Source organism: Tursiops truncatus, chromosome 2, assembly GCF_011762595.2.
Source record: "Tursiops truncatus isolate mTurTru1 chromosome 2, mTurTru1.mat.Y, whole genome shotgun sequence".
In the NCBI taxonomy this organism is placed as follows: Eukaryota; Metazoa; Chordata; class Mammalia; order Artiodactyla; family Delphinidae; genus Tursiops; species Tursiops truncatus.
Window position 1 is genome coordinate 1,670,302 of NC_047035.1, and position 27,726 is coordinate 1,698,027.

The 27,726-nt window shown below is 64.1% G+C and overlaps 1 protein-coding gene across 1 annotated transcript in view; it reads left to right on the forward strand.

Annotated features, from left to right (window-relative positions):
- The first annotated feature begins 372 nt into the window (after positions 1-372).
- The window catches only part of LOC141278131 (uncharacterized), a 32,822-nt gene continuing 5,468 nt past the window's right edge, over positions 373-27,726 (forward strand). Inside the window, exons 1-2 of the mRNA XM_073801790.1 lie at positions 373-489; positions 17,371-17,521. Of these exons, the coding sequence (XP_073657891.1) occupies positions 373-489; positions 17,371-17,521 (268 nt within the window). The remainder of the gene's footprint in view (positions 490-17,370; positions 17,522-27,726) is intronic.

A 27,726-nucleotide genomic window follows, 5' to 3' on the forward strand; every position in this document is an offset into this window, starting at 1 on the left:
GGTGGTTGTGGTGGTCATGGTGGTGGTGGTTGTGGTCGTGGTCGTGGTCATGGTGGTCATGGTCGTGGTCATGCTGGTGGTGGTGGTGGTTGTGGTCGTGGTGGTGGTCGTGGTGGTGGTGGTGGTCGTGGTGGTGGTGGTGGTGGTCATGGTGGTGGTGGTGGTGGTCGTTGTGGTCGTGGTGGTGATGGTGGTGGGCATGGTGCTGGTGGTGGTCATCATGGTGGTGGTGGTGGTGGTGGTTGTGGTCATGGTGGTCATGGTGGTGGTGGTGGTGGTGGTCGTGGTTGTGGTGGTCGTGGTGGTGGTTGTTGTGTCGTAGTGGTCATGGTGGTGGTGGTCATGGTGGTGGTGGTTGTGGTCGTGGTGGTCATGGTGGTGGTGGTCATGGTGGTGGTGTCGTGGTCGTGGGTCGTGGTGGTGGTGGTCATGGTGGTGGTGGTCTTGATGGTGGTTGTGGTCGTGGTGGTCATGGTGGTGGTGGTCATGGTGGTGGTGGTGGTGGTGGTGGTGGTCGTTGTGGTCGTGGTGGTGATGGTGGTGGTGGTCGTGGTGGTCATCATGGTGGTTGTGGTGGTGGTGGTGGTGGTGATGGTGGTGGTGGTGATGGTGGTAGTTGTGGTGGTGGTGGTTGTGGTGGTGGTGATGGTTGCGGTCATGGTGGTCCTGGTCAGCCTGGGAGATAAGCCAGGGAAGGCAACTCTCGTGTTTCCTCATCCAACATTTCCCAGCACTTCCCCTGCTTTAGTCAGACCCTCCATCTCTGTTTCTTCTTATTAGTGTTCTGTCCACTGACCCACCTGCTCCTTGGCTATAAGCCCCACTGGCCCCTGCTGTATTCAGATTTGAGTCCAATCCCCCTCCCCTCTGCAAAATCCCATCACCGTGGCTGTGGTCCCCACGCCTATCCTGATGGCCCCTTAAATACAGCCTGCCTTACCCTGTTGGACGGGTGCCATGCATATTTCCTTTCACAGGGCGAGAGTCCAGGCCAGCCAACCTCTCAGCCAGCTGTGCCCCTGGACCCATGGAGGCGATGCCCCCCCGTCCCACCTTCCTCACATCTGGCCTAGCCTCTGCCCCTGCCTCCCTCCCCCGTCCCCATCATTCAATGTCGAAATCACTAGCTGGGGCGGCAGCAGACTCAGTTTCCCCTACCCATGTGCGTGCGCTGGGTTAGCTGGGCAGACCCGCTTCCATGTGCGCCCTCCTCCCAGCACACATCTGGGCAGAGGCTGAGCGGGCAGCATCCTCCCCACGCCCATCCATACTTCCAGGACTTTCTCCTGCCTGGAAGAAAGAGAGAAAAGGATTTTCCTGTCCCCCCACCAAACCTGACAAGGAAGGGCGTTTTGTTGCTGGGAGCACTGAATTGCTGGGGTCTCCCTGGCCCCTCCACCCCCGACAGAAGGGGCAGCTGGGGCTGCGTGTGACCCTCCCACCTGCCTGATGCTACACACAACTGGAAATCCAAATGGCGGTCGGTCGTCCTGCCCACAGCAGGGGCTCAGCGCCTCCATGCACCCTGAGGGGCCGTTGTCACTCAGCAGGGAGCCCTTTGCTCCATGGTCAGGTAGCGCGGTGCCCCCAGCTGACCCAGCAGGTCCTAACACCCAGTCTCAGGCCCTTCCTGCCTCCCTCCATGTCCCACACTCAGCGGGCTCTGCTCGTGGGGAGGCTTCAGGGAAGGATCTGGGGGAGCCCCTCAGCTCCCCACGAGCCCACACCCTCCTCCTGGAGGACAAGCCTGGGGGGGGGGGCTGTTGGCAGCCCATCCCCCGTCCCTGTGGGAAGGGTCCGCTGCCCGCTGGCCTCTCCAGCCACTCCTTCCAGTTCATTCCAAGGTGTTAAGAGGCAGTCCCAGCAGGACAGGGTGTGAAAGGCTGAGACGCAGCGTTTCCCATTAACCCTCTCCACCCCGCCGGTGCCGGAAACCAAACCTCGCTCCCAGCCTTTGTCCCGTTCACAGTGACGCTCGCTGGTAGGAATAATGAACACAAAATAAAACTGGCAGCAGCGAGAACTCTCCTGGAAAATGCTGTGCCTGCATAAAGCTTGGCAGAAGTGTGCTCCATCCGCTGCGGCTCCCGGGTGAGAAGCCAGGATGGGAAGGCATGAGCGCAGATCAACTGTGCAATGCAGGATGTGCCCGGAAAGCCATGGGCAGAGGAGGCTTCAGGGAGGTGGACATGTTTACAAAGACAACTAGAAATGTGCATCCACGCCTCTGAGAGAAAATTGATCAGGGAATTCGATTGTCTTTGAGGCTGAACGTGGCCCCAGAGACAGGAGATCCCACCCCCAGAACCTGGGAGTGTGACCTAATTTAGTAAAAGAGCCTTGCCAGTGTGACTAATCAAGGCTCTTGAGCTGGGGAGGTCATCCTGGATCATCCTGGATTATCCTGGATTATCCTGGATTTTCTGGCAGTGGGGGCAGGGTGGGGGCGGCCCGAGTGCCTCATGTGTATTTTATCTGAGGGAGGCAGAGGGAGATTTGATAACACCCAGAGGAGGCGCTGTGAAGGTGGCAGCAGACACTGGAGGGAGGTGGCCACAAGCCAAGGGATGCGGCAGCCACCAGGAGCTGGAGGAGGCTGGAAGGGTCCTTCCCGAAAGCCTCTGTGGGGAGCTCGGTACGGCCGACACCTTGAGCTCAGCCTGGTCATGCTGATTTTGGACCTCTGGCCCCCAGAGCCTTGAGAGGATGCTCTTCTGTTCTAAGCCTCCCAGTTTGTGGTAATTTGTTATGGCAGCCACGGGAAGCTGATAGGAGGCACGTCTCCAGAAAAGTACCCCGTCGGGTGGTGTGTTAGTTTCTGGTGCTGTGTGACAGATCGCCACAAACTTGGCGCCCTAAGACAACACCCACTGAGGCTGCACAGCCTGTCTGTCAGATGCCCGGCGCAGCGTGGCCTGGTCCTGCGCTCGGGCTGGGCTGAGTTCTCATCTGAAAACCCTGGGGAAGGCTCCCAGCAGGTCCCTTCTGGTTCTGCACCCAGGCTGGTCTGGGTTCTCACTTGCAAGCCCTGGGGAAGGCTCCCAGCCAGACCCCTCTTGTTTTCACAGAATTCAGTTCCTGGAGGCCTAGGACAGAGGCTCTCGCTCTGGCTATCGGCCGGGGATGGGGGCTCTCAGCAAACAGAGAGCTTGTGTGGCCTCCCCACCTTGAGTGGCAGCGGCGTGTGGAATCCTTCTGCTTCCAGCCCCTGACCCCACCTCTGCCACGGGCCAGGGAAAACCTTCTGCATTTAAAGGCCACGTGACTAGGTCAGGCCCACCCAGAGAACCTCCCTGTGTTGAGGTCAGCGCACTCATAACCTTAATTATGAAGTCCCTGGTGTCATGTAACAGAACACAAGAGCGGATCGGGCCACGGGACCATCCTGGAAACCTGCCCACTGCAGGCAGCCTTGTGCTGATGAAAATATTCATAGAAATAAGGTCAAATAGCTCGGGGTCAAATATCTTCAGGTTGGAACCCCAGGGCAACGGAATCTGGGCCCAGCTTGCGTGGTCCACCCCAGAGCCTTCCCCCCGGCTCCAACCTCACCTCCCACTGTCCCCGGTCAAGTGCTCCTGACCCCATCTGGTCCACCCCAGGCCCAAGCTGACCTTCCAGTCCTTGAAGGGGCCTGGAGACCGAGGGCCTGGCTTCCTGTCCCAGCCGCGCTGCGCAGGCCGCAGGCCTCAGGGCCCGGGCAGGTTTGTGGAGCCCCCGCCATGTCGGAGGCTGTGTGCTCAGTACCCCAGGGGTGCAAGTGAGGATCCTGCACGCTCCAGATCTAGTCAGTCCCTGAGTGTAGACACCGTGGGTGCCCCGGCCACGAGTCACCGGCCCTCAGAGCCCACCGTCCAGCCACACGCACCTGTGACCCTCCACCTGAGGGCATCTCCGGCCACACCCCTGGGACCAGCCCAGCCAGCTCAGGTGGGCCGACCCTGGCAGGTTTTGTATCAGCACCAGAAGCCCCCAGACGGCCTGCGCTCCGCCCCACATCGTCAGCCCCCTGTGCTGGCTTGCTCCATGCACGTCTTGTCCCCGCTTATCTGCTGGTGACCCCAGGATCCGTCTCCAGATTCACCGCTTGCCCTGAGTCTCAAGGCTCGCTTCTGGGGGAACCTCAACCAAACACTGAGAGCTGAGACCCAGAGGCTGCGTCCCCTTCCACTGATGAAGAAAACGAGGCAGAGACGTGAAATAACCCACCCACGATGGCAAAACGTGATTGGCAAGAGTGGGGACCGACCCCATCTGGCGCAAGGCCACCCTCCTGACCTCCAGCTCTTCTGTGCTCCTGCCAAGGTCTCCTCCTCCCCGGCCCTGCACCCTCCCCAATGAGTCAGGGGCCAGCCCGAATGTCCGTTCCCTCAGAAGCGGCCTTGGATGGCTCGGGCCCTGCTGGCCAGCGAGCACAAGAACCCCGGCAGACCCGAGACACCGAGCGCGGGCTCACTGCCCCCCTGAGCGCTCCAGGCAGCAGCCACGGGTCCCCACACACCCCAACACCCCTCAGCCTGTCACGCGTGCGTCCCGCCAGACAGATGGGCCGGGCTCATCTGCAAGGTGCGAGCTGCAGGATTTATGCACTGAGAAGTCTATGCCTAAAGCTGCCAGCAGTTGAGGAGCGATTTCTCCACGATAAATTCTGCCTCCAGCGCCTGGGATCTTCTTTCTGCTGATTTGTCACATTCTGAGCTTCTCCCAGGGATCAGAAACCCATCATGTGCCTGAGGGGCACGTTCCTGCCTGGGCCGGAGGGCGTGGTGGGGGGGAGGGAGGAGTGGCACACAGGCATGGCGGGGGGAGCGGGGAGATGTGCACACCACCTGCTCAGAAGGGACCACGGCTGTGGACTCGGGGGCTCGAGCGATGCCCCGGGGGTCCCAGGTCTCCTTCCAGGTAGGAAGGAAAACCAGCCGAGTTCACAGACCCCTAACTGCTCAAGGCCTCACCCGGCTCCCTGGACCTGGACCTACCAGTGTAGGGTCAGCCTCCTTCCTGGGCACCTGGCTCTGACCAGGTAACCCAGACCCACCCCTACAGGGACTCCCAGCCCCTTGGCTCTGACGTGCTCTGGTGTGCCCTGCCCACGACCCCCTCCTGCCCAGGCTGGCTGGCTCTCCTGCTCCCGCCTCAGCCCATCCCCCATCACTGCCCACTGGCCAATCCCGCTTCTGGAATTCCGGACTCCTTGCCCCCATCACTGCTCCCCAAGCTCCCGATGCGGCTGCCCCTCTGGGCGGGGATGGGCCCTCCCCGAGCACTTCCGAGGTCCTGCTGGGTCCTGGCTCGAAGCAGCACCAGGGCGCACTGACGGTCGGGAAGAGGAGGCGCTGGTTCGGATCACGCGAGTGGCAGTTGAACCCTCAGTTTGACGTTCATGTCGGCAGAGCTGTAATTAAAATGCATTCCGGAAGCACTTACTTGTGTCTAATTAGAACTTGTTGGGTTTCTATGGAGACCCCTTCAGCTGTAGCGGGAAGGTCACCATTCCTGCCCTCTCTGGCGGCCGTGGACGGACAGGAGTCTCGGGGACAGAGCTGGTCACCGCTAGCTGCTCTGTTCCTGCCACTGACAGGCCAGCTAACAGACTCTCGTGCGGGAGACCCAGCTGGGCGAGTTGGCCAAACGGCTCCTGGGGTAGCTGGGTCCCCCGGAGAGGATCCAACCTCACTGCTCCCCAGGCCCCCACCCACCCACAGAGGGGGTGGCCCCGGGCTGGGGAAGGGCTGGACCTCAGAGCCCCCCACCCCAGCCTGGCAGGAGCCCCTGGCCTCTTCCGGAATAGTTCAGCTGCCTGCAGCCTCCCGTCCTGCCCGCTGCAGAGTGGCTGGGTCACCGCACGCTGGCCGGCCCCCCGACGCAGACGGACAGGTGGACAGAGGGTGAAAGGCTGTAGAGACAGGACTCTCCAAAGAGAGCAAAGATGGGCCTTTGGGGTCAATGTCCTGCGACAGTTCGGCCCCCCGTGGTGCCTTGTGGTGGAGGCCACGAGGTCGGACCCCCAACGCAGCTGTGTGACCCACACACGTGCTTTACAATGCGTTCGAGGGCCACGCACCCTCGTGGGGATGTGGGGAGACAAGCAGAGAGACCGCCAGCACCAAGGGGGGTCGCGTCAGGGAGGTCACCCATTTTGCTGATGAGGAAACTGAGGCAGAACCACTCAGCCCAGAGGAGGGAGGGGCCTATATTGGATCTCAGGCCGGTTGGTCTCCTGAGCCCCCGCTGTCCGAGACCCAGCGGGTCTGATGGTGGGGTGGAAGGCAGGAAGGAAGGAAGGCAGTGTCCCCCTGACCTGCAGGCGTTCGGCACTAGGGCGGGTGCAGCCCAGGAGCCCCCAGAACATGCCCAGGACAGAGCTCCCCCCAGGCCCTGCCCCTCCCCTCCAGCCTAACACCACATCCAAGGCCCCCCACAGCCCAGGAAGCCATGCCCACCCTCCCCTGGGCCTGAGCCCGCAGCTCAGCCTCATGAGCTGGGCAGCGAGGGGTTCTCTCCCAGCTCCGAGCTTCTCATCTGTGGAAGGACCCGGGGCCACCCACTCCCCACTCCCCACTCCCTTGTGGTCTGGGTTGGCCGGACCAAGGCCGGGTGCGTCAAGTTCAAGTGTGCGGCCCCATCACTGTGTTTGTCATCTTTCGAGAGATCACTTGCCTTCACCTGACACCCACGGGAGTGGGCACCCTGCGGGCTCTCTTCATAAAGAGCAGGTGCCCTCGCCCTGCCAGGCACGCGCTTGCACGAACACGCTTGCACACGTAGACATGCACACACACGCTTGTAGGGACGGGCACGCACGTGCACACACGCACAGCAGAGCTCATTAGGAGACGGGGGACAGGTCTAATCCCTGAATTTACACAAGGCCGCCCCCGTTAGACTCAGGATTGGACCCGGTGCTACCGAATGACCGGGGAAGTGGCACTCGACCCTCGGGCGGGGGGCTTCCTGGGGAGAGGGCTCGGCTGTAATTGGCTCCTCCTCCCTTGCCCCCGGGGCCTGCCGGGCTGCCTTCCCCTGGGGGCGGGCTGGGGTGCGTGCTCTCATCACCCCTCCCCGCGCCCCCCCAGCAAGGAGGAGCGGAGCCCTCGCCTTCTCTGCACCCACCTGCACCTGCCTGGCCTTCGCGGGGCTCGGCCGGCTGAGTGGACACTGTTCGCGGCCCCGTTACTGATGGCCCTCGCCGCCAGATCGTCCCCTCCACGGGGCCGGGACGGGTCTGCCTGGTCACGGCCATTTCCCCCGGGGCCCGGAAGGACATCTGTATTTGCCAAATGAAAGGTCACCATTGCTTAGAAGGGGAAAGTGAAGCCCAGAGACAAGAGCCAGTCTCAGGCTACGGGCAGCAGGGGCAGCAGCGGGACAGGCCACGCAGGGGCCACGCTGGACAAGACAGCGCTGGCTTCCAGCCACCCCTGTCCAGCTTTCTGTGGCCCGAGACCATGTCCCAGCCCAGCCAGGTGTCTGGCCGGACGCCCCCAGACTCTGCCCCCCGAGAACCGAGCTGGCGACTGCGCCAATGTGGCCCTCACTGTCGCTTCAGTCCAGGGCACAGAGCTCGGGTTGTCCCACGCCTGCCCCCGGCTCCCCACAGAGCCTCGCTCCGCCCCAGGCAGGGCCACGGGACCCAGCGCTGCGGGGCTGGAGCCGAGAAGTGGCCCAGGAACCACGTGGAGAGCCAGGCCTGCCCACCCGCTGGCTCACCGCCTCCCATCCCAGCTACACCGCACCCCACGCCGGGAGCCCTTGGCACGCGCAGGGCCGGGGCGGGGAGGGGGCGGCTGTCTCTCCCCGCCCCCGCCCCCAGCCTGGCAGCAGTGCCCCACCAGCCCTAAGTCCTCGTCTGCACCTCCCTCCTCCTGTCGGTGTGGACAGGGCGCTTACAGAGCACCTGCAGGGAGCCGTCTCTGCCTGCCTCGGGCTCCAGCCCTCCTGGACAGCAGCAAGGTGTCCACCGTCTGTCCCCTAAAGACGAATATGTGACAGAGACAGAGAGAGACAGAGGGACAAGTGGGGAAACCGGGGGGAGGGCACCGGCTTCTGTGAGACCCTCCCTGGAAACGTCCCAGCAGGAGGGGAGGGGCCCCAGGCCCCAGGGGCTGCAGGGACAGTCTTGCTGACCCCCACACAGGTCAGAGCCCCTTCAGCCTTCCAGTGACACCCAGCTCAGGACATCAACCGTCGCCCAGCTGGGCCTCAGGGCAGGTTTCAGAGCCGCTGCCACCACCAGGAGGCTGCAAGAGGCATGTGCCCGGAGCCGGCTTCCTCACCCATAGAATGCACAGGATCACCCCATAAAATGGGCTCCGCGGACCACCAAGAAGTTTCACCACAGAGCGCAGAGCTCCCCACACACAGGACCGGTGCGCCCGCCATCACCTCCCACCCCGAGAGGATGTGGGTGCCACGGTGAGTCACGGGGCCCAGGACCTTCCAGCCCCACCCCAAGGGGAAGCACATGTGGCCGGCCTTCCCCCCACGAAGGGGACGTCCCAGCTCAGGGACACTCCAGGATGCCCCATGATGGTCTGTCCTTGTTCACTGCCCCAACACAGTGGTCCAGGTGCTGCGGTGTCCTCCCAGGAGTGCCCCCCGGGATGCCCCACGATGGTCTGTCCTTGTTCACTGCCCCAACACAGTGGTCCAGGCACCACGGTGTCCTCCCAGGAGTGCCTCCCGGGATGCCCCACGATGGTCTGTCCTTGTTCACTGCCCCAACACACTTGGTCCAGGCACTGCGGTGTCCTCCCAGGAGTGCCTCCCGGGCCCTCGGCTGAGCTGGGACCGTCTCTGGGTCCTCCTGGCCCCTGGCTTTCCTCTCTTTGGGCCACAGCACTGGACCATAATGGCCAGTGTGACCCCACAGCCTAGGGCCAAACTGGGCACGATTGTGTTGGAAGAGATAATGGGCGGGAGGAAGGATGGATGAAAGGGGGTGGGGAGGAATAGATGGTTGGAGGACCGATGGATGGGTCAGTGGACACACGGAAGGAAAGGTAGGCTCTGGATGGATGGATGGATGAGGGAAGGAAGGAAGGATGGAAAGAAAGAAGGAAGGATGTCCAGGTGGGAGGGACAGCTGGACACACTAACCACGGGGTTCCCTCCCAGGGACAGCGTGACCGGGAGCTGTCTTCACAGGCTTCTTGCTGCTCCGGCCCCCGTGAGACAGAGCTGCAGAGGGACCCCACAATACCCCGCCCTCCTACGCTGTCCTCTGAGGCCAGCTTCAGTGTCCCTCTCCTCCTGTCCACGGCCCCGTGGGCTGGAACAAAGGGGCCCAGGGGGAACCGCCACCCCCCACGTACCATGTCCCGGGGCCATCGCCCTGACCCACTGTGCGTGGCGCAGACCCAGAGGCCCCCTAAACAGCTGAGCCTCCTGCAGCGTCCGCTCCCTCTGATTGCTTCGGCCTGAGCGTACATGGGAATTCTCAGCCAGTTGAACAAGCACCGTGGGCAGACGCAGGGGCCTGGTGAGCTGGAGCCAGGGGGTGAGGTGTGGGGAGCTGCCCAAGGGATAGAGAAGCCAGCAGCCTCCACTGGGAGGCCAGTGAGGGAAACGAGGGCAGGGGCGACTAGGCACGCGGCCACCTCCAAGCACCTTCCCTGATTCTCCTAGCTAAGAGTAGCCCCTCCCTCCTCTTTCTAGAACTTTCTCTGACCCCTTGATCATGCCTCACTCTCCCCTTCTGCCAGCCTCATCTGTGCCTGCATCTTGTACCCCTGGAGCCCAAGCACCCCGGCTTCCTTGTCTCACAGCCGCCCCAGGATCCGGCCGTAGGACGTCTTGCCCGTCGCCTGTCTGCAGGGGGGACAGTGCCGGTGTGTCCCAAACTGGGAGGTGTCCCTGTGCTTTCACTCAGCGCACATGCACACTCCAGGCACAAATGCGTCCCCATCAAGGAATCAGCCAGACTCGAAGCGACCTCCTAAAGACTCCAACAGGCTGCTCTGACGGACACGGGAGCCGCCAAGACCCCGGCGGTCTGCCCCTTGGGGCGGGGGCACCAAGCGTCCCCGGATGGCATCAGGAAGGGCCAGGCCGGCCCTGGGCTGTGGTGGATGCAAACGAGGCCCCTCTCGGTCGGGTGGGGCCCCCCAGCTGCCGTCGGTCACCTGGCTCACTGGCACCGGCCGGCGGGGCACAGCAGGAAGCCCGCCCCCCCATAAATCCCACACCTGCCCAGCTGCCGTGGCCGCCGCACCTGCTGCCCGCCCGGAAGGAGCCAGCTGTGCCAACAGCCTGGCACGAGGCAGCGGGCGGGCGGGGCAGGCGCACGGCTCAGCCTCAGGGTCCTGCGGAGGCCGCCAAGTGAGGGTCCAAGAAGGCTGTCTCCTGCCAGCCCCCGTGCGGCCCAGGGCTCCCGGAGAACATTCTAAATCAGCCTGCAGCCGCCGGCAGTGGGGTGCGGCAGAGGAAGCCGGCTTCGAGGACAGACCCCAGCCACAGCCGGCTCCTGGCTCTTCCTGGGGAAGAAGGTAGGAACGACTCAGGCACCTCCAGGGCGGAGCGGGGCTGGAGGCCAAGGCGGCCAGGGCTGGCGCTGAGGCCGGGCACGCTCCAGTGGGGACCTGTGTCCGGTGAGGAGACCACCAAGCCCGGCGAGCAGCGCCAGGCCTGCTCCCCCTCGATTCGTCCCTGCACAGCGCAACCCCCGGCCTTCCTCGACACTCACGTCCTGGGGGCCCACAGCGCCCAGCCGCCCAGGTGAAGGGGCTCAGGCCTCCTGCTTCTCCGAGGGCGGCCCCACTCCAGGGGGTCAGTGTTTCCGGGCCCCCCCAGAAACACCGTGCGTTTGGGGTGCAGCGGCTGAGACGTACCTCCGTGGCTCAGGGGCAGCGGGGCGCAGGGCCCCATGGCCAGAGAGGGGCCCTCCCGCCACACCTGCCCAGCTTCCCAGCCCTCGGTGCCCGTCTACGTAGCACAGCTTGGCGGGGGGGGGGGGGGGGGGGGGCGGGGCGAGCCCGGACCCACCTCTGGGGTCTGCAGGGGAGGGGGCCGGGCCAGGACCCGGACGGCCCCTCCTGCCTTTAGCACCTATAGCCACAGCCCCGGCAGCCCCCCGCTGGACCACTCAGGTTCCCAAACGCCATGGGAGAAACCGCAGCCCTGACACATCCAGGTGGAGGTCGTGGTCCCTCAAGTGCCCAGCTTCTGCCCAGGCCTCCTGGCGCCTCAGGGACCCCCGGCCACCAGGACAGGCCCCAAGCCCTGGCCACGCCTACGCTGCACAGTGGTGGTTTTGTGGCTGCCCAGGGCGGCGCTTGGGCTCAGGCTCAGGCTGGAGGTGTAGCCAAGGAGCTTGGGGGACTCTTCCGAGGGCAAAGGCCCAGGAACCCCACACACCCCGCTGCCGCCTTCCCAAGGGGGGCTGTAATTGGAGGCTCCAAGGACAGACAGACCCTGCTGCCGGGACACAAAGCAACCGCCGGCTGATCCCCCCACAAAGATCAGGTGGGGCTTGGGCGCCCTAATCCTCGTCCCTTTCCCCAGAGGGTGCCCAGGTGCCCGGGCCAGGCCAGGCCTCCACTAAGAGGCTCTAATTGGTAGGCCCAGAACACGGCCCGTCTCCAGGGCCGCTCGCACGGGCGCAGGTGGACGGGGGAGTGTGAGTCGGGGACCAGGGCTTCCCGTCCCTGCTCTGAAGCAGGAGGGTCTGCATGGGTGCCCGGGACCCTCAAGTCCACCTGTGCGCTCAGACCCTGACAGCCTCACCCTCGGTTCCAGAGTGGGGGGCAGTCAGCAGCCCATGGGGCCCCACGGGGGGTTCATGAGTCTCCTGTCTCCCCAGGGCAGGCGTGGGTGTTGGCAGCTCAGCAGAGGCCCTGAGCACTGGGCGTCCACCGAGGCCCCCTCCTGCCCTGGGGCAGCTGCACGAGACTGCAGAAGGGTCTCTGTCCCAGACTCCATTGGGGGGAAGCAGGAGAGGACGGGGCACCCAAAAAGAGAGGCCCCAGCCCAGGCTCCGAGGGGCGCCTGCCCCTGCTTCTCCCGCCCCAGCTCCCCAAGGGGCACCCAGCCCTCAGTTTCCCAGGCAGAAGCCCAGGACGCCCAGACCCCCTCTTCCCACGGGGCCCAGCCGTCTCGATAAGGGTCCCCCGTCTGTCCCTCAGCCTCATGCTCCGTCTAGGGCCCCGGCCACGCGTCCCTGCTGCCTCCACGCCGCACTGTGACCCCCAAGCCCTTCCTCCTGAGGCTGTAGTTCATATTCTTTTTGTTTTTGTTCTTGTTTTTGTTTTTGTGGTACGCGGGCCTCTCACTGCTGCGGCCCCTCCCGCCGCGGAGCACAGGCTCCGGACGCGCAGGCTCAGCGGCCATGGCTCACGGGCCCAGCCGCTCCGCGGCATGTGGGATCTTCCCGGACCGGGGCTCGAACCCGTGTCCCCTGCATCGGCAGGCGGACTCTCAACCACTGCGCCACCAGGGAAGCCCAATATTCTTGAAGGTGATCTGAGCCGTTCCCTGAATCTCCATCCTCACCACGGCCCCGCTCAGTTCTCCCACTTGGATCCACTGCTGCCCCACTGGAGCACCCGGCCTCCTCCACTGTCCCGGGGGACACCCCCCCACCTCCTCACAGCATCAGCACCAGCGGCCACGCTGCAGGCCCCAGCAGGGCCACCCACCCAGCTCAACAGCACGCAGGACCTCTCGCAGCACACGCGGCTGCACTCCCGGCTCAGGTACCCTGCTTGCCAGGGTGCACCAGGGGCAGAGCCCTGGATGGGTGCTCAGGGCCAGCCCTGACCCCAGCCCTTCGTGTGAGCCGCACGAGTCCCCTCCCTCGAGGGTCTCCACACGGGACGGGGGCTGATGGCTAAACACCGCCAAGCACCCACGGGCACGTGGGCAGCACCGCTGGCGCTCCTCCCGGTAAGGTGTCCCCAGAGGTAATTGATGGCCCTGGTGCAGACGGAGGGGGCCGGGTAGAGCGTGAGGTAGTTCACTATCCATCACGCCCCTCGCTAACCCCAGACAGCCCCCGACTCAGCCAGACAAAGGCGACACGTTCCCTCCACACGTGTAATTTATCCTCCATTAATGCTCGCGACAACCTGACAAATTAAATCTCTTTTAAATGTAATCTGTCTCTAATAGTTAGCAGAAGGGGGAAAGCCCTACCTGGTTTTGAATATTTAAACCTCCATATAAAAATTTTAAACCCCAGGAGCGCGCGTGCATTAAGGAACCTGATGTTATCTTTAGGGAAGAGGGCTGCCCGCCCCACACACTCCCCGATGCAAATGTCCCATTTTTATCTGTGGCTTACAGGCATGTCACAAATAGGATTAGAAAACCATTTTGCGAAATGGAAACGAACAGGATTTAATGGAAAAACCAAAAGATGGTCCAAGACCCATTTTTCCTTGATGTTATTTCTGGCCGGGAGATTCCCCTAATTCACCTCCCAGGTGGCACCCCCAGGACACCCAGTAGGACAAAAGCCAGACAGAGCTAAAGGACCCGTAAGAGGGGGCGCGGTGAAGGGCAGGCCACCAGCCAGCCCGGAAGCCCTCACGGGAGGCCTCCCCCAGCGAAATTCACTTACCGGCCTCGCTGCCGCTTGACTGCCTGAAACGAGTTAATCCTCACCCTGGAAGTCCATCCTGGGGTCGCTGGGGACCGTCCTCCGAGCCCCAGGCCCAGGAATGACCCAGCTGGGCATGCTGACCTGCAGGCTGGCCACTCGCCGAGCGGGGCTTCTGGCATGGGGGCCGCCCTGTCTGCCCGGCCCTCTGCCCACCTCCCTGGCACCCCGCAGGCCGGTCACACCCGACAGATGGTGCAGTCGGCCCACTGGTCCCTCGCCCCCTTCCTCCTAAAGGAGGCAGGGAGTTCTGGAGTCTTTGTTATGGCTCCACGGGAACCCACGGCCTGGCTCTCCCAGGCCCACCACCCCCGCCGCCCCTCGTCCTGACCCCCAGACCCTTGCTCCACAGGCCTGCTGCCTGGGGCCGTCCACCTCCACAAGGGATGGAGGTGGAGCTGGGAAGGAGGGGTTAGAGCATAAGGCGGGTGGGGTGGGGGTGTGTCACAGGCTCTCAGGGGCTGCTTCACCCAGTCTACCCCCAGCCCCCCACAATGGCTCGGGCTGAAACAATAAATACCTGCTGTTTAAGCCCCCCAGGCCATGGTACGGTGTGCCGGGCAGCAGCTAAGCAGACTCCAAGGTCGGGGAAGGACGGGGAATGCTGGGAGAGCAGGCTGGGTGGCCGAAGTGGTAGGGAGCTACGGAAGGTGCGTGAGCAGCGCGGGCCACGATCAGAGCGGTGCCTCGGGAGCTCATTCTGAAGGAGCAGAACAGACAGAGGGCTGGGGGGTGGCCCCCCGCTCTGCCTGCCCCCCACATACCCACCGCGCAGGCCCGTGGGGTTCGGGTTCTGCTCAGATATGTGGCCCAAGGCCATCCCCTGGGAGCAAGTGGCCACCCCCCAGAAGGCCCTCCCCCTGCCCACAGCCAGAGGGGCAGGGCCAGCTGAGCCCCTCTGGGCGGCCTGGGAGGCAGGAAGCTTCCGAGCCCAGGTGGCCTTTGCACACCTAAAATGAACTCTTCCTCAAGTACCGGTATTTGTCCCCCACCCAACAGCAGACGGAGGCAGAGGGTGGGACCACTGGAGGGCCCCCCTCCCCAATCCCAGGCCATCGCTGGGCAGCCTGGGCCTCGCCCCCCCCTGCCACCTCCCCTCATGGGGGGGACAGGACAAGGCAGGCACATGCTGAACCCCAGCCCACGCGGGCTGCTGTTCGCTGAGTGATTCAATCAGTGGAGGAAAGCCGGCGCTGTGGAGCACACGCCTCCCTCCCTCTGGCAACCGCGCACAGACGCGCTCCAAATGCAAATGTTCCGGTGAGGCGCCAGGGCTTCGCTGCGGGGCTTCAAGTCTCTTGGTTGGAAATAAGGACTGTGTGTGCCCACCGTCCAGCGCAAACACAGCCAGGGACACACCTTTTGTGCAATGTCCTTGCAGTGACCTTCAGCATTCGGGGGCCTGGGATGCCCTGATGAGCGGATGTGCCAGGCTCCTGCCAGCTGTCCCCCCAACCCGGCAGCGCCCCTCCCCCGCACCGTGTGCCCACCTGCTGCGTCAGGGGTTTGCCGGCACTGGGCTTAAACTGCGAGTCTGAGGGCTGAGCCGGTCCGGCTTCCTCTGCTCAGGCCCGGGATAAGTGAAAATGTTACTGGGTATGAGAAAGGAAACCTTATTCTTCAAGTCACATTTTTAGGTGCAATCCCTTCACTTTCTTCCATTTTTTCCATCTGTTTCAAAAGAGCTCAAGGTCATCGTAGAAAATACGAACAACACAGAAAAGGCCAGATGCGCTGTCCCAGGATAAACCTGCAGATCTAAACCAGCGTCATCCCCCCCAGCCGGCCCCCGCGGTCTTTGCTCCCCTGGGACTCAGAGTTTCGGGGCAGCCAGAGCCCCCCCTCCTGGCACCTTGCTCCTGTCCCCTTCTGTCGCTGTTCTATGAACAACTCCTAAAGGGTACTTGCCAGGGCACCGTAAACACAGACAGGACACGAGTTCCCTACAGCCGCCGTGCGGGTGGAGGGCCGGGCCCGGCTCTGCCCCGGGCTGACTCCGCGGAGTGACCCTGCCCTGGGTCCGCACACCGCCAGCCCCGAAGCCAGAGGCCACAGAGACCGCTCGCCCAGTGCTGAGGCTGGCGACACAGAGGGCCGTGGGGGACCCCTCCGTGTCCCCACCACGCCAGGCCACCAGACCAGGGCCTCACGCGGCGGCGGCGGCGGTGGCAGAGGTGGAGGAAGGCCACGCACATGCCCCGGCGCAGCACATCCCCAAAGCCCCCTGCACACCTCCCCTCGGGCCGGCGCCACTGGTGGCCAGCGTGTCCCCACCCGGAGCTGACTCTGCCCAGGAATGACGCTGGTCTGAGCCACCGGCCTCTGCCGTGGGGCGCAGACAGCCAGGAGCCCACACTTCCCGCCGCGGGGCTCCACTCCAGCCCCCGCCCCGCGGTTGCTGATCTGGAAAAGCGTGGCTCTGTCGGGCCCAGTGTTTATATACTTAGTGTTTCACACACAGTTCTCAGCCTGGGTGGCTTACGGCGTGCCGCTCACGGGACCCCCAGGACGCCCACCCGGCCCCCCGGCCCCACAGAGGCCTGAGCTCCCCGCCCGCCCTCCAGGAGGAGTGGCCCCTTCCTCCAGCATCCAGCAGCTTCCACAGCCCGAGTGTCCCAGACCCCTGGCTTTCACCGTGAGTTCAGGGTCCAGCGTTCTCTGTGCCCCTGCGCTTGACGTGTCCCGGGCAAAAGTCAGAGACTGGAGAAGTGTGGGCGCTTCCTCTGCCCCAGGACCCCGTGGACCTTCCCCACAATGCAGGCCGGCATCACTCACTCGCTCACATCCACTCACTCACCCCACAGCAGCAACTGGGACCCACCCCAAGGATGCCCCTCCCCATGAGGGTTCTGGGGGGCAGGGTGAGCCCAAGCCTCCCCTCGGCTCCGCCCACCGAGGGCCCGCTCATCGGGCTCTCTCCAGCGAGGGCCCCCGCCTGTGGGGAGGGTACAGAGGAGGGCTCCCCAGGAAAGCCCGCAGCCTAAGAGCCCTGCCAACTGCAGCTCATTATCGATTTGATGAGTGCTAACAGCTTTCCCGGGCAGCCTCTGCAGGGCCAGATCCAGGAGCAATTAACTGTAATTATCCCCGGTCCCCGCGCCCCCAGCCCGCCCCCAGGCCCATGAAGGAGAAGTCGAGGCTGGGCTGCGTGACGTCCCCCAGGCGGCAGCAGGGGCCTGGTCCGCAGCCTGGCTCCCTCGGCAGCCCAGCCGGTCTGTGGGGGGGACAGGGGGGAGGGAGCCGGCTTCCAGAAGGCTCAGGCTAGCTCCCCCCTCCGCCCTTCGCACACCCCCCCTGCCGGCTCCACCCAGACCCCACCCACGGAGCACACGCGGTGCCGGCTCCCGCCCCACGCCCACCAGCGCTTCCTGTGTCTCAGGGTCCTTCCACGCCCTCCCTGACCTCGCACTACCTGGAGGGAGGGGGACCTGTTCGCCTCTCAAGGAGAATCTGAGGTTGAGGGGCAGCTCCAGGGTGGGGTGGAGCTGGAAGCCGAGCCCTGGCCGAGGTGGCATCAGGCCCGGCCAGGGCTGACCTAGAGGTGGGTCTCTGACTCCCACCCTGCCCCGACCCAAAGCGAGAGCTTCTGCCGCCCTGGCACCGCTCGGGGGCCATGGGGGTGGAGGGGGGTCAAGAAGAGAGGCGCCCGGTGACCCTGGCTTCCCGGCCTGGACCACGGGTAAACGGTGACCACTCCACTGGCACCGGGATCCCAGGAAAGGGGGGGGCAGGCCGGGGGGAGCAATGGTCTTCTTTGGGGTGTGTCGAAACAGAGGGGTGTCCAGGGGACACAGGCAAAGGGCAGCTGGACACCTGACCTGGAGTTTAAACAGCAGGACCAGCTGGAGGTGGAGGTGTGGACGGAGGGCACGGCTGAGGCTGTCCTGGCCACGGCGGGCCACGGCGCTGTGCGGGGCCGCACAGGTGGGTGAGGGCAGCAGCAGGGACAGCCGAGGGGACAGTCCGGGGCTGGCCGTACGGGGCTGCGGAAGCTGCTTCTCAGGAAGCCCAGGGCCCGCCCGCCTGTGCTGTCCGCAGAGTGCCCAGGGGTGTGCGGAGATGCCCCCAGGTGTCCTGCTTCCCCTCAGACTGCGGGCCGAGGGCAGGGACGCAGGAGACACTGGGGTGGGGCACAGGCTGAGTGAGTGGTGGGGTGGGCAGCCAGGCCCCTGGGGACGGTGTGGGACCGTCCCCTCGGTCTCCTGTGCAGAAGCAGCTGACGAGGCTGGAGGCTGGGAGAAGCCGGCTGGACCCAGACACCAAGGCTGGTCAGAGGACCAAGCTGGCCACAAGGATACTGGCACGAGCTGAACTGTGTCCCCCAAGCTCCCATGCAAAGCCGACCCCGGCACCTCAGAATGTGACGGCATTTGGAGACAGGGCCTTGAAAGGGGGATTGGGTGAAAACGAGGCCCTTAGGGCAGGGCCTAAACCAGTCTGACTGGTTATAAGAGGAGATTTGGATGCACAGGGAAACGCCGGGGGTTCACAGTCGCACGGGACGTGAGGACAAAGCAGGAAGACAACCATCTGCAAGCCGCAGAGAGAGGCCTCGGGAGAAGCCAGCCCTGCCGACACCTTGATCTCACACTTCCAGCCTCCAGGACTGCGAGAGGATGAATGTCTGTTACCCAAGTCGCCCGGGCTGCGTACTTGGTTCTAGCGGCCCTGAGAAGGCGAACACAGATGTTTTATACTGAGACACAAAGCTGAGGCCAAGGCGGGGCAGAGGGCAGACAGGTGACCGCTCTCAGCCCCTCTCCAGGGCCACCGGGACCCCAGCTCCAGGCCCTGAGCCTGAATCGCCCCCTCCCTTCCCTCACCTCCTGAAAGCCACCCAGGTCCAGCCCTCCTCCTCAGAGTCTCCCCAAGGACCTCACTGTCACTGCTCTGTGTCCCGCCCACCCCACAGCCTCAGAGCCCCTCGGGGAGGAGAAGGTAACCCCTGGAGCCCCCAGCCCAGACCGGCCTCCACAAGCTGGGGACCAAATCCCCTCCGTTCCCTGACCCACCCCGAAGCAGACTTTTACCAAACACAGTCAATAAATTATTCAGTTTGCAAAATGCCATTATGTGCGAGTTTACTTAATTGAATAGAATAATTTACGGCAAAACCTGGGGAAAGAAAGATCGATGAGGAATGGCACGGAAGAACGATTGAGTTTCAGGGAAGGCAATTTGATTTTTATCCCTCATTATAATAATGTTAAGGGTCAGAATCAATATTTGCCCGTGGCCGGACCATGAATTTTCACTGGAGGTGGCGAGGAGGTGGGCTGGTGCATCCGTAATTAGCGCCTCCTCGTCTGCACCACAAATAACGGCGGGCTTTGGGTCCAGACGCCCGCTGCCCGCAGACCCGCGGGTGCTCATAAAAGACAATTTAGGAGCCAGTCTGTTCGCGATGCGTGTGTAACACCCCCCGACATGATTCAGGACGCAGCTCCTCGCCGGCTTCACAGCAAATCACCCAGAGATGGATGGCGTGAAGTTTCAGCGCTTTTCCTCGGTGCCCCGCCTCGGTCATCATGATGCCCTCAGCCAGGGCCGGGACGGGCTCAGCCTGTGTCTGGGCCACGACCGCCCGAGCGCCCTGCACCCCTGCACTAGGCCAACCCGTCCTGGAGGGCAGCTCAGGGGGACCCTCGTGCCGGCCACGAGAGGCACAGGCCAGAGGCTCCACCACCTGCCCCCTGCGGGAACCCCAAGGGCGTCACCTCCGCTGGGAACCTAAGTGCCCTCTCCTGGAAAGCAGAAACGGGCATCCCTGGGTCTGCACAAATGATTGTTCCTGATGCTGCTTCCCCCCGCACTGAAAAGAGCTTCCTGATCTGACGTATTCAACCCAGACACCTGCCCCATGCCTGTCCACAGGCGCGTGTGTCGACGCACACACGGCCCACGCCCTCTGCAGGAAACCTCTGGCTTCAGTCCTGCAGGTCCAGGGAGCAGCAGCGAGTTCCGAGGCCTGCAGGAGTGGCTCCCTGAGCCACAGACCCCAGGGCTTCCTGCCTCTTGGCTCTGGAGCCCCCCAAGCCCCCAGTGGCCCTTCTGTGGCACCCCCACCACACACACCCATGCGGTCAGCTCCAGGGAGCCCGGGCCGGTGTGCGCAGAGGTCCTGGATTGCTGTCCCCAGTTTATAGAGGAGAAAACTGAAGCTCAGGGGGGTCGAGGGACTTGCCAGGGGCTTGCCACACCCGGGTGGCGGAGCCCTCCCTCTTCAGACCATCTGACCACTTCTAGGGACTGGCCTCGCGCAGGGCTCCGCAGCGGGGACGGGGTGAGACAGACCCGGCACCACGGCCCAGCATGACGACATACATGCTTCACAGATGGCTCATGAAAGTCCTGAAAACTTAGCAGCTCTCGCTAAGCAGAGGACTTAGCAGTCCTCTCTGCCTTCCAGGATCTCGCTAAGTGTCTCCTCTTCCAGGAAGCCTTCCCTGACTACCCCTGCCCCAGTACCTCCCTTCGTCTGAGTCCCCCCACATACGTTCTCTGACTTCTCTCCTGGCCTAGATCGCCTCCCAGACTGCAGGTCACTTGCTGGACCGTACGTCCTGCTTCTAGGACCTACGGGAGCTCAGCCTGAGCGCGGTGGGACAGGCACCTCTCGCCAAAGGCACAGCATCACTCCCGTGTCGATTGGGTTTGTGGGGCGGAAGCTGGGCCTCTGTGGAAGGTGCCCCCACCACCCTAGCCTTAGCCCGACCTTGACTGCTCACCGTACAGGGTATGGCGTCCCCCTCGGCCGCAGAGCTCCCTGGGGCTGAGCTGAGCAACAGAGGACTCCATGCAAATATTTGTTTCGAGAAAGAGCAGGAGACCCTCAGGTGCATCCATGAGGAGCACATCAGACGGACGGCGAAATCCACTGCGGGACCGCTCGGCTCGACCACGCCGGGAAGCAACTCGGCAAACAAAGCAATGAGCAGAAGCAGACTAGAAAGAGCAGAGCCCAGATTTCACGGAGATACGTTGTCCTTGTGAGCGAGATGCTGAGTTGCGAGTACAGAGTACCTTCTGGCCTGTCACCGGGAGACCCCCCGCCCTTCCTCCCTCCCCAGGATGGAGACACCTGGGTCTCTCCCGGTCATGCCTGAGAGCCGAGGGTCAGGACTGGTGTGGCCATGGGGTTGGGTTGGAGGCCTCAGGGGGCAGTGGGGAGCCCAGGTCACCCCAGGTTCTGGGAGGAGGATGGAGTTCCCACAGTGGGGCGGAGGGCAGGGTGAGGGGTGGGTTTGAGGGAAGAGAAAGCACTGGTTTGGATCCCGCAGGTCTGGGGAGTCCAAGGGGCACAGGGCAGAGGCCAGGGCTGGGGGTAGGGGCGACAGAGTCACAGATCTGGGGACATGAAGCCACAGGGCGGAGCAAGGTGGTCCTGGGGGAGAGGGGAGAGGGAGGAGGGCCACCAAAAGGACAGAGCAAGGACACCCACAGGGTGGGGCGGCTGAGGAACACCCCGGGAGGAGGCAAAGCACGGAGGGGAGGGGCCCAGATGCCAGGAGTGACACCATGGGGCACCTTCCTCTGCAGCCTGTCTGGGACCTCGGTGTGGGGAAGGGGAGGTTGGCCGGCCCTGAGCAAGGGGCCCCAACCCCTCCTGCCTTGCCCTGGGGTGACATCCACTAGCAGGGCTGGGTCTCACCCTAGGCCCCGCTCCTGGGCTGTGGGTCCATTTGCAAGTCTAATTGCCCCGCTCCGCTCTGCCTTTCACACCCCATATATTGGCACCAGAGCCAGAGCCGAGATGCCTGCCTGGGTGAGCTGTGTCTCTAAGCTCACAAGTATGGCGGCCCCTCCTCACCCGGCTTACAGCACAGGAGCCAGGAGGGAGAGCCCCCAAGGGGCAGGCAGGAAGGTGTGGGGAGAGAGCCTAGGCCAGGCTGGGGCCCAGGGGCCTTCCTGGAAGAGGGGGCTGGGAACACACAAGGACAGGGCTGTCTCCCCACTCTGCTTCCCCACCTCCCGCAGCTCACGTTGGGGCCAACCTCCACCCTGCCTCCCCCCTTCCCCGTCACGGCGCCCCCGCAGAGCGGGGAGCAGGTGGGGCCTCACTCCCCCAGGGCTAGGAATTGAGAACTTCAAGGTGGCCACAGCTGGACATGAGCACAGTGGGGACCCCGAGAGTGGCTCTGGGACTGCATAGATCTCAGCCCTGCCCCCTCCCCTCCATCCTGCCCACTCCATCCTGACTCCAGCCCTAGAAGCTTCCCGGCCCCTCCCTCACTGCCCCCTTCCGAGCCCCACACCTGCTGCCTCCATGGGGACCCCTGGCCCACCGCCTTTGGGGATGCCCTTGGGGTCTGGGCCAGTCTGCCCAGGACTCTAGACTGGGAGGCCAGGGGCCTCTGGAGGCCCACCTGCCCCTTGCATGGCCAGCTGGGGCCAACAGAAGCTTCAAACAGAAAATCCTTGTACCAAACTCCAGCTTCCTTCAACGGAAACTCCAAAGCAGCCCAAAGACCTGAGCTAGACCCTCAGATCCCCAGACCCTCAGATTCCTAAATCGTCCCACCCTCAGATCACAGACCCTGAGACACCTAGAGCCTCATTGCCCCAGAGCCCAAGAGCCTGAGGCCCCTAGGCCCCCAGGCCCCATACCTGCGGGCCCTGAGACCCTCAGAACTTCAGACCCTGAGACCCCCAGACCCTCAGACCCCCAGGCCCCCAGGCCCCCATACCTGCGGGCCCTGAGACCCTGAGACCCTCAGACCCCCAGACCCCCAGACCCTCAGGTCCCCAGACCCTCAGGTCCCCAGACCCTCAGACCCCAGACCCCAGACCCCCAGACCCTCAGGTCCCCAGACCCTCAGACCCCCAGGCCCCCAGGCCCCCAGTCCCCCATACCTGCCCTGAGACCCTCAGACCCCAGACCCCAGACCGTCACAGGCACAGAGTGCCCCCACGGCCAGAGGCAGGAAGGTCTCACTACCCCAGGCGCCACCGAGGAGCAGCTGGAACTGGAGTTGACGGTTTGAGCAGAGCTCGCGGTGAAGGCCGGGAGTAGATGAAAAACTTCAGGAAGTTTCCATCAGCCACCCAAAGGGACGGCCCTCACCTGTGCCTCACTCAGATCTCACCTACACCTTCCTCCCTGCAAGGCAGGCTGTCCTGACCCCAGCACTGGGCGAGGGGACACAGGGCACCTGCCAGTTGGGGGGCAGGAGACACTGCCCTGCTGCCCGAGGCCCCGTTTCAGGAGGGGGTGCTGATGGGGGCTGAGAGGGAGGCATGGAGGCCAGAGCCTCCCAGAGAGCATGGCCGGTGGAGCCTGGCTCTGAGGTGGGGGGGGGGCAGCCTGAGCCAGCAGCCCCCAGACCCACCCCCTCCTCCCGCTGCCCCATTCCTGGTGCCTGGGGACAGAAAGGGGACCTCCTGGGGAGAAGCCACCTTGTGATCTAAGTGCCAGGACCAGGCCTGGAAGCCAGACGCACGGGTCCTGGCTCACGGCACCCAGGGAGGGCCGGCCAGGGAGGACTGGGGCCGGTGACCATGGCTTGTGACGACACTAAACGGGCCGGGGACAGAGCCCACCATGAGGGACAGAGGGAGGGCAAGAGGAAGCCGACAAGGGCAGGGGGACAGACAGGACAGGAAAGGGAGCTGATGGAGACCTTCGGCCTGGGCCCAGTCCTGGCCCCTCTAACTGCCCGGGAGACCTTGGCACGAGCCCGCGCCCCTCGCCTCAGTTGCCCTCCCCTTGCTGAATGAGGCTGTCCAGACTCTGCCGTTCGGAGCTGACAGCTGGCCCCTCGCCTCCACCAGACTCCAGGAAAAGAGCAGGAACTACAGGAACTGGGCGGCAGCCCTCTCTGGAGCCCGGCCCCTCTCTGCTGTGGAGCCACAGGGGCTCTGGAGATGAACATTTCTGGAGAAACAAACCCAGAGAAAGGATGAGGAAGTAATCATTTTTTAAAGGTGCCCCGCAAACGGCATCCACCCGGCCCGCCAGGTAGCTGCCCTCACCCTGGACGGTCCTGGGGCCCAAGCAGCACCACCCACACCCATCTCCTGCAGCTTCCTGGGCCCCCGCTCCTCCCAGCCCCGCGGCCCCAGCCCCTGGGGGGCTCCAAAGGGAGGGCTTCCCCTACAGAGCTTCATCACCTCCGCTTTGACTGCCAGGAGCCTGGACCCCCGCCTGCCCCCAGGGGAGACGGAGGGAGGGCTTCTCATCCCACCTGGCCCGGGACCAGCTCAGCTGCTGTCAGCCAGCGTGGCTAACTGGGCGGGGTTCTTAAATGACACTTAAAGACCCCTATGCAACCCAGCGGGGAGGCTGATGAGGGGCAGCTGGTCCACTGGCCTCCACAGACCAAGGTGCCCACTGGGCCCTGCTCTCTCAACCCCAGCGTCAGCCAACGGCACCTGCCCAGCCCGGCTGCAGCACAGAGCCCCGCCCTCTTCCCAGCTGCAGCACAGAGCCCCGCCCTCTTCCCAGCTGCAGCTCAGGGGCCCTCCTGCTGCCCTGTTGGTCCAGAATCTGGACTCTTCACCCCAACAGCCCCAGGCAACACCCAGCCTGCCCATCCTCTGCCCGAGTGTCACATGCTCACTGCTTGGAAGGTCACCACTCCTGCCACTGAGCCCCTGAGCCGGCCGGCCGGCTGGCCCTCCAGGACCGGGGCAGGTGGGGAAAGGGGCCGAGAGCAGGGCTCCTGGTGGGAAAGACGCCCCCAGCATCGGGATTCCAAGAACTTTGACGTGACAAGCACAGAGCATTGGGGCCAAACTCCCACGCGTGTGTGCGCTCCTGCATGTGTGTGTGTGCGTGTATGTGTGCCCGTGGCGCCAAGTAACAACTCTGTCCTTCCAGGGGAGGCGTGCTTCCCACCAAGCTCACGCTCTTCCTCAGCTTATTAACAAATCGCATGGCCTGACACGCGTTTCCCCCGGGACGAAATCTCGCCATCCGATCAGCATAATGTGAAATAAGTGAACCCTGCGGTGCTCCAGCCGCGCTCGGCCAGCGGCCGCCTCCCCGCCTGCCACCCACCCGCCCCAGCCCTGGGCCCTGCCCAGGACTGGCTGAGTCTGGACCTTCCGCGAGGGCTCAGAGCCGTGCCAGACTCCCAGCCCTCACTGCCTGTCACGGCCCATGGAGGGGCCTGGGGTCCCCGGGACTGTGCCCAGGACCTCCTGGTTCCCCTCACACATCTGCCAGCCCTGGGAAACTGCCCCCCAGCCCGGCCCCTGCGTGAAGCTAACTGGGGGTCTTCAGGGCAGGCCCTTGGGGTCACCGTGGTGTTTATAGGGAAACAGTGAACTATGGGTAGAAGGGCCCACCCTCGGCTCACACAGGGATGGAACATGAGGCCAGCCTTGCCCTCCCAGGCCAGGCAGGGGCACCAGCCCGCTTGTCCCGCTGCCACTGCTTCCCGGATTCCCGATTCCCTTCTGGCTGATGGAGGAGAAGATGCTTTTCTCTCCAAGGAGAGAGAAGAGCACGGCAGGGGGCCAGCAGGGAGATGGGACCGTGAGATGCACCCCCCGCCCCGGTGCCTGGGTCTCAGAGGAGGGGTCACCTGCCAGGCCGCCCAGCTCACAGCCATCTGCTTTGCTGCTCTGAGACAACCCCACCCCAGACCTGGGGACCAGGAGGCGTGATTTCGGGGCCTCCGTCAGGCTGGGGTTTCCAGGCCCAAAGGGCTCGAGAATGGGAGTCCCCAGCCGGAGCTCACCAGGCCCTGGGGGCACCTCAGCATTCCCCCAGCGTGACACAGCCGAGATCAGTCCATCCTTGGGAGATCCCAGGCCTCCCACTGCCCGGTGCACCCCTCTGAGTGGACCAGTGCAGGGTCTGGAGGCTTGAGAGACACGTGAACATCTAGGCTCACGTCCCTGAAAGGGTCAGTCCTGCCCGGCCTCCAGAAAAGCCGGGAAACCCCCAGAAGGCCCCAGAAACCCGAGCCCAGAAGCGGATGCAGGGAGCAGAGATGCCAGCCCACAGCTGCCTGAGTGTGGCCCTGAAGCCCAGGCAGGGCCGGGAGGTGCCTGACCTCGAAGGATAGGCCCTGGGTCCCTGAATGCTCCCTCGGTCCCCCACACTGCCACCCTGAGGGACGGTCTGCTTATCCTCTGCACTTTCCCAGTGGCGAGACTGAGGCTCAGAGAGGTGAGGTCACTCCCCGGCCCAGCATCACACAGCAGGAAGTACAGGAACCAGGACACAGACCTGGCTCTGTCCTGCTCCAGAAACGGAACTGGGGCAACACTGCGCTTCCTGGCTGTGGGAGGGATGCCCGCCAGCACGTGCATGAGACCAGCCTTCTGTGACAGGCTCAGCAGATGAGTAGATGAGCCTGGATCCCCGCCGAGGAAAGTCAGCAGATGAGTGTGTTGGCTGAGCCTGGATCCCCGCGGAGGAAAGTCAGCAGATGAGTGTGTTGGCTGAGCCTGGATCCCCGCGGAGGAAAGTCGGGCTCAGCCAGAGGGAGCCACCGGCAGACCATCCCCTACAGAGGCAAGAACAGGGTCCCCCTGTCTGCAGGGCGGTTTAGGGACCAGGACCCCAGAAATGGGCCCCACATGTAGGCAGCGGGTGGTCTTGAAGTCAGGAGTGGCCAGCAGGCCTGGGGGCACCGTGGGCCCTGGTCAGCGATCTTCCCTGCAGCCCATCCAGGCAACGACCACCCAGGTACCCAGAGGGGCTGAGGTTCTTGTCGGGGTTGGAGGCTGGGGCTTGGTGGGAGCTCAAGGAGGGGTGGGTGAGACAGGTATGGAGACCCAGGGGATTCCAAACGCGTCCTGCTAGGACAGTCACTGACGCGTGGTGACCAGCAGGGACCGGCAGGTGACATTCACAGCTCAGCGGGCCCCCAGGCGGGTCAGTGTCCCATCCCAGGGCTGCCGCTGCACACGCCCTCGGGAGACCCACAGGGCCCTCATCAGAGGCTGACCCTTACGCTGGACCCACCACCCTCCTTCTGGAGCGGGCCCTCCCTCCATGGGCTGCCCCTCCCCCTCAGCTCCACTCATCCCGTAGGAGCCCCAGAGCTCGGCAGGTCACTTCTGGGCAAATGAAATCACCCGAAGATGAGTGGCGAGAAGTGGAGCCGGGACCTTTGCTCCTGGGAAGGAGGCAGCAGGTTCCCTGGGGGCTGGAGCGATGCGGGAACCCCCTGGGGGAGCCTGGCTTCCGGGGTGTGCTGCGCACCCTGGGTGGATGGGGGCGGGACCGTGAGTCAGCCCTGCACCGATGTTAGAACAACAGAGACGGGCGCTTGCTGACACGGGCGAAGAATTGTGCACATGGAGCCCCCGTGACCCTCACTATGGCCCTGTTGCCCTGTTTGGGAGACGGTGAAACCCCAGGTGCAGAGCTCGGATCCGCACCCAGGCTTGGTGCCTTGACGCTCCGCCGGCAGCCTTGGGAAGCGCAGTGCAGGACGGCCTCCTCACGTCTCCAGGCTCCAGGCCACCACCCACAGATCCCTCCTGCCCCTGCGCCCAAAGCCCCGGTTCCCTGCGGCAGGAACTGGGTCTCCACCTTCTGTCCCCCTTGGCTCGGCCCCGCCCAGGGCTGGGCGCACAGGGCTTGGGAAGTCCCCACAAGATTCCTCCCTGAAGCCAAACTGCGAGGACGTGGAGAGAGCACCAGCCTCTTCTCGACCTCAGTCTGGGGCCCAGACGGTGGCTGAGCCAGGCCCGGCTCAGGGGACACAGCGTGGCTGGTGGATGGGCAGGCGGGGCCGGCTCAGCTGTAGGTCCTCCCCGTCCAGTCCCGAGTTCTCAGCCGGGGCTCGTCCTGCCTCGTAAAGATGCCGGCAAGCCCTGGGCAGCACAGATCAGCCCCGGGCACTGCATTTAGAGCGTCACCCCTCTGCCAGGCAGATCAGCCCCCCCAGGTGGCCACCGAGGCTGCAAGAAATGCGGCCCCACGTCTCAGGTGCTGGAGAAACGGGAGAGATTTATTCCAAACCAACGAGGTCTGTGTCCGCTGTCTGGGCGTCTCAGACACAGCCCGGCAGTGGCTCCTTCCACTGGAGGGGAAATCAAGGCACAGGAGGGGGACCTGCCTGGGACCCACAGTGCCACATCTGTCTCAGGCCCCATACCCAGGGGTCCATTCTGGGGGTGCTCGGGGCACCAGCTGCCCCCAGGTTGGGAGTTTTCTCTCAGTGGAG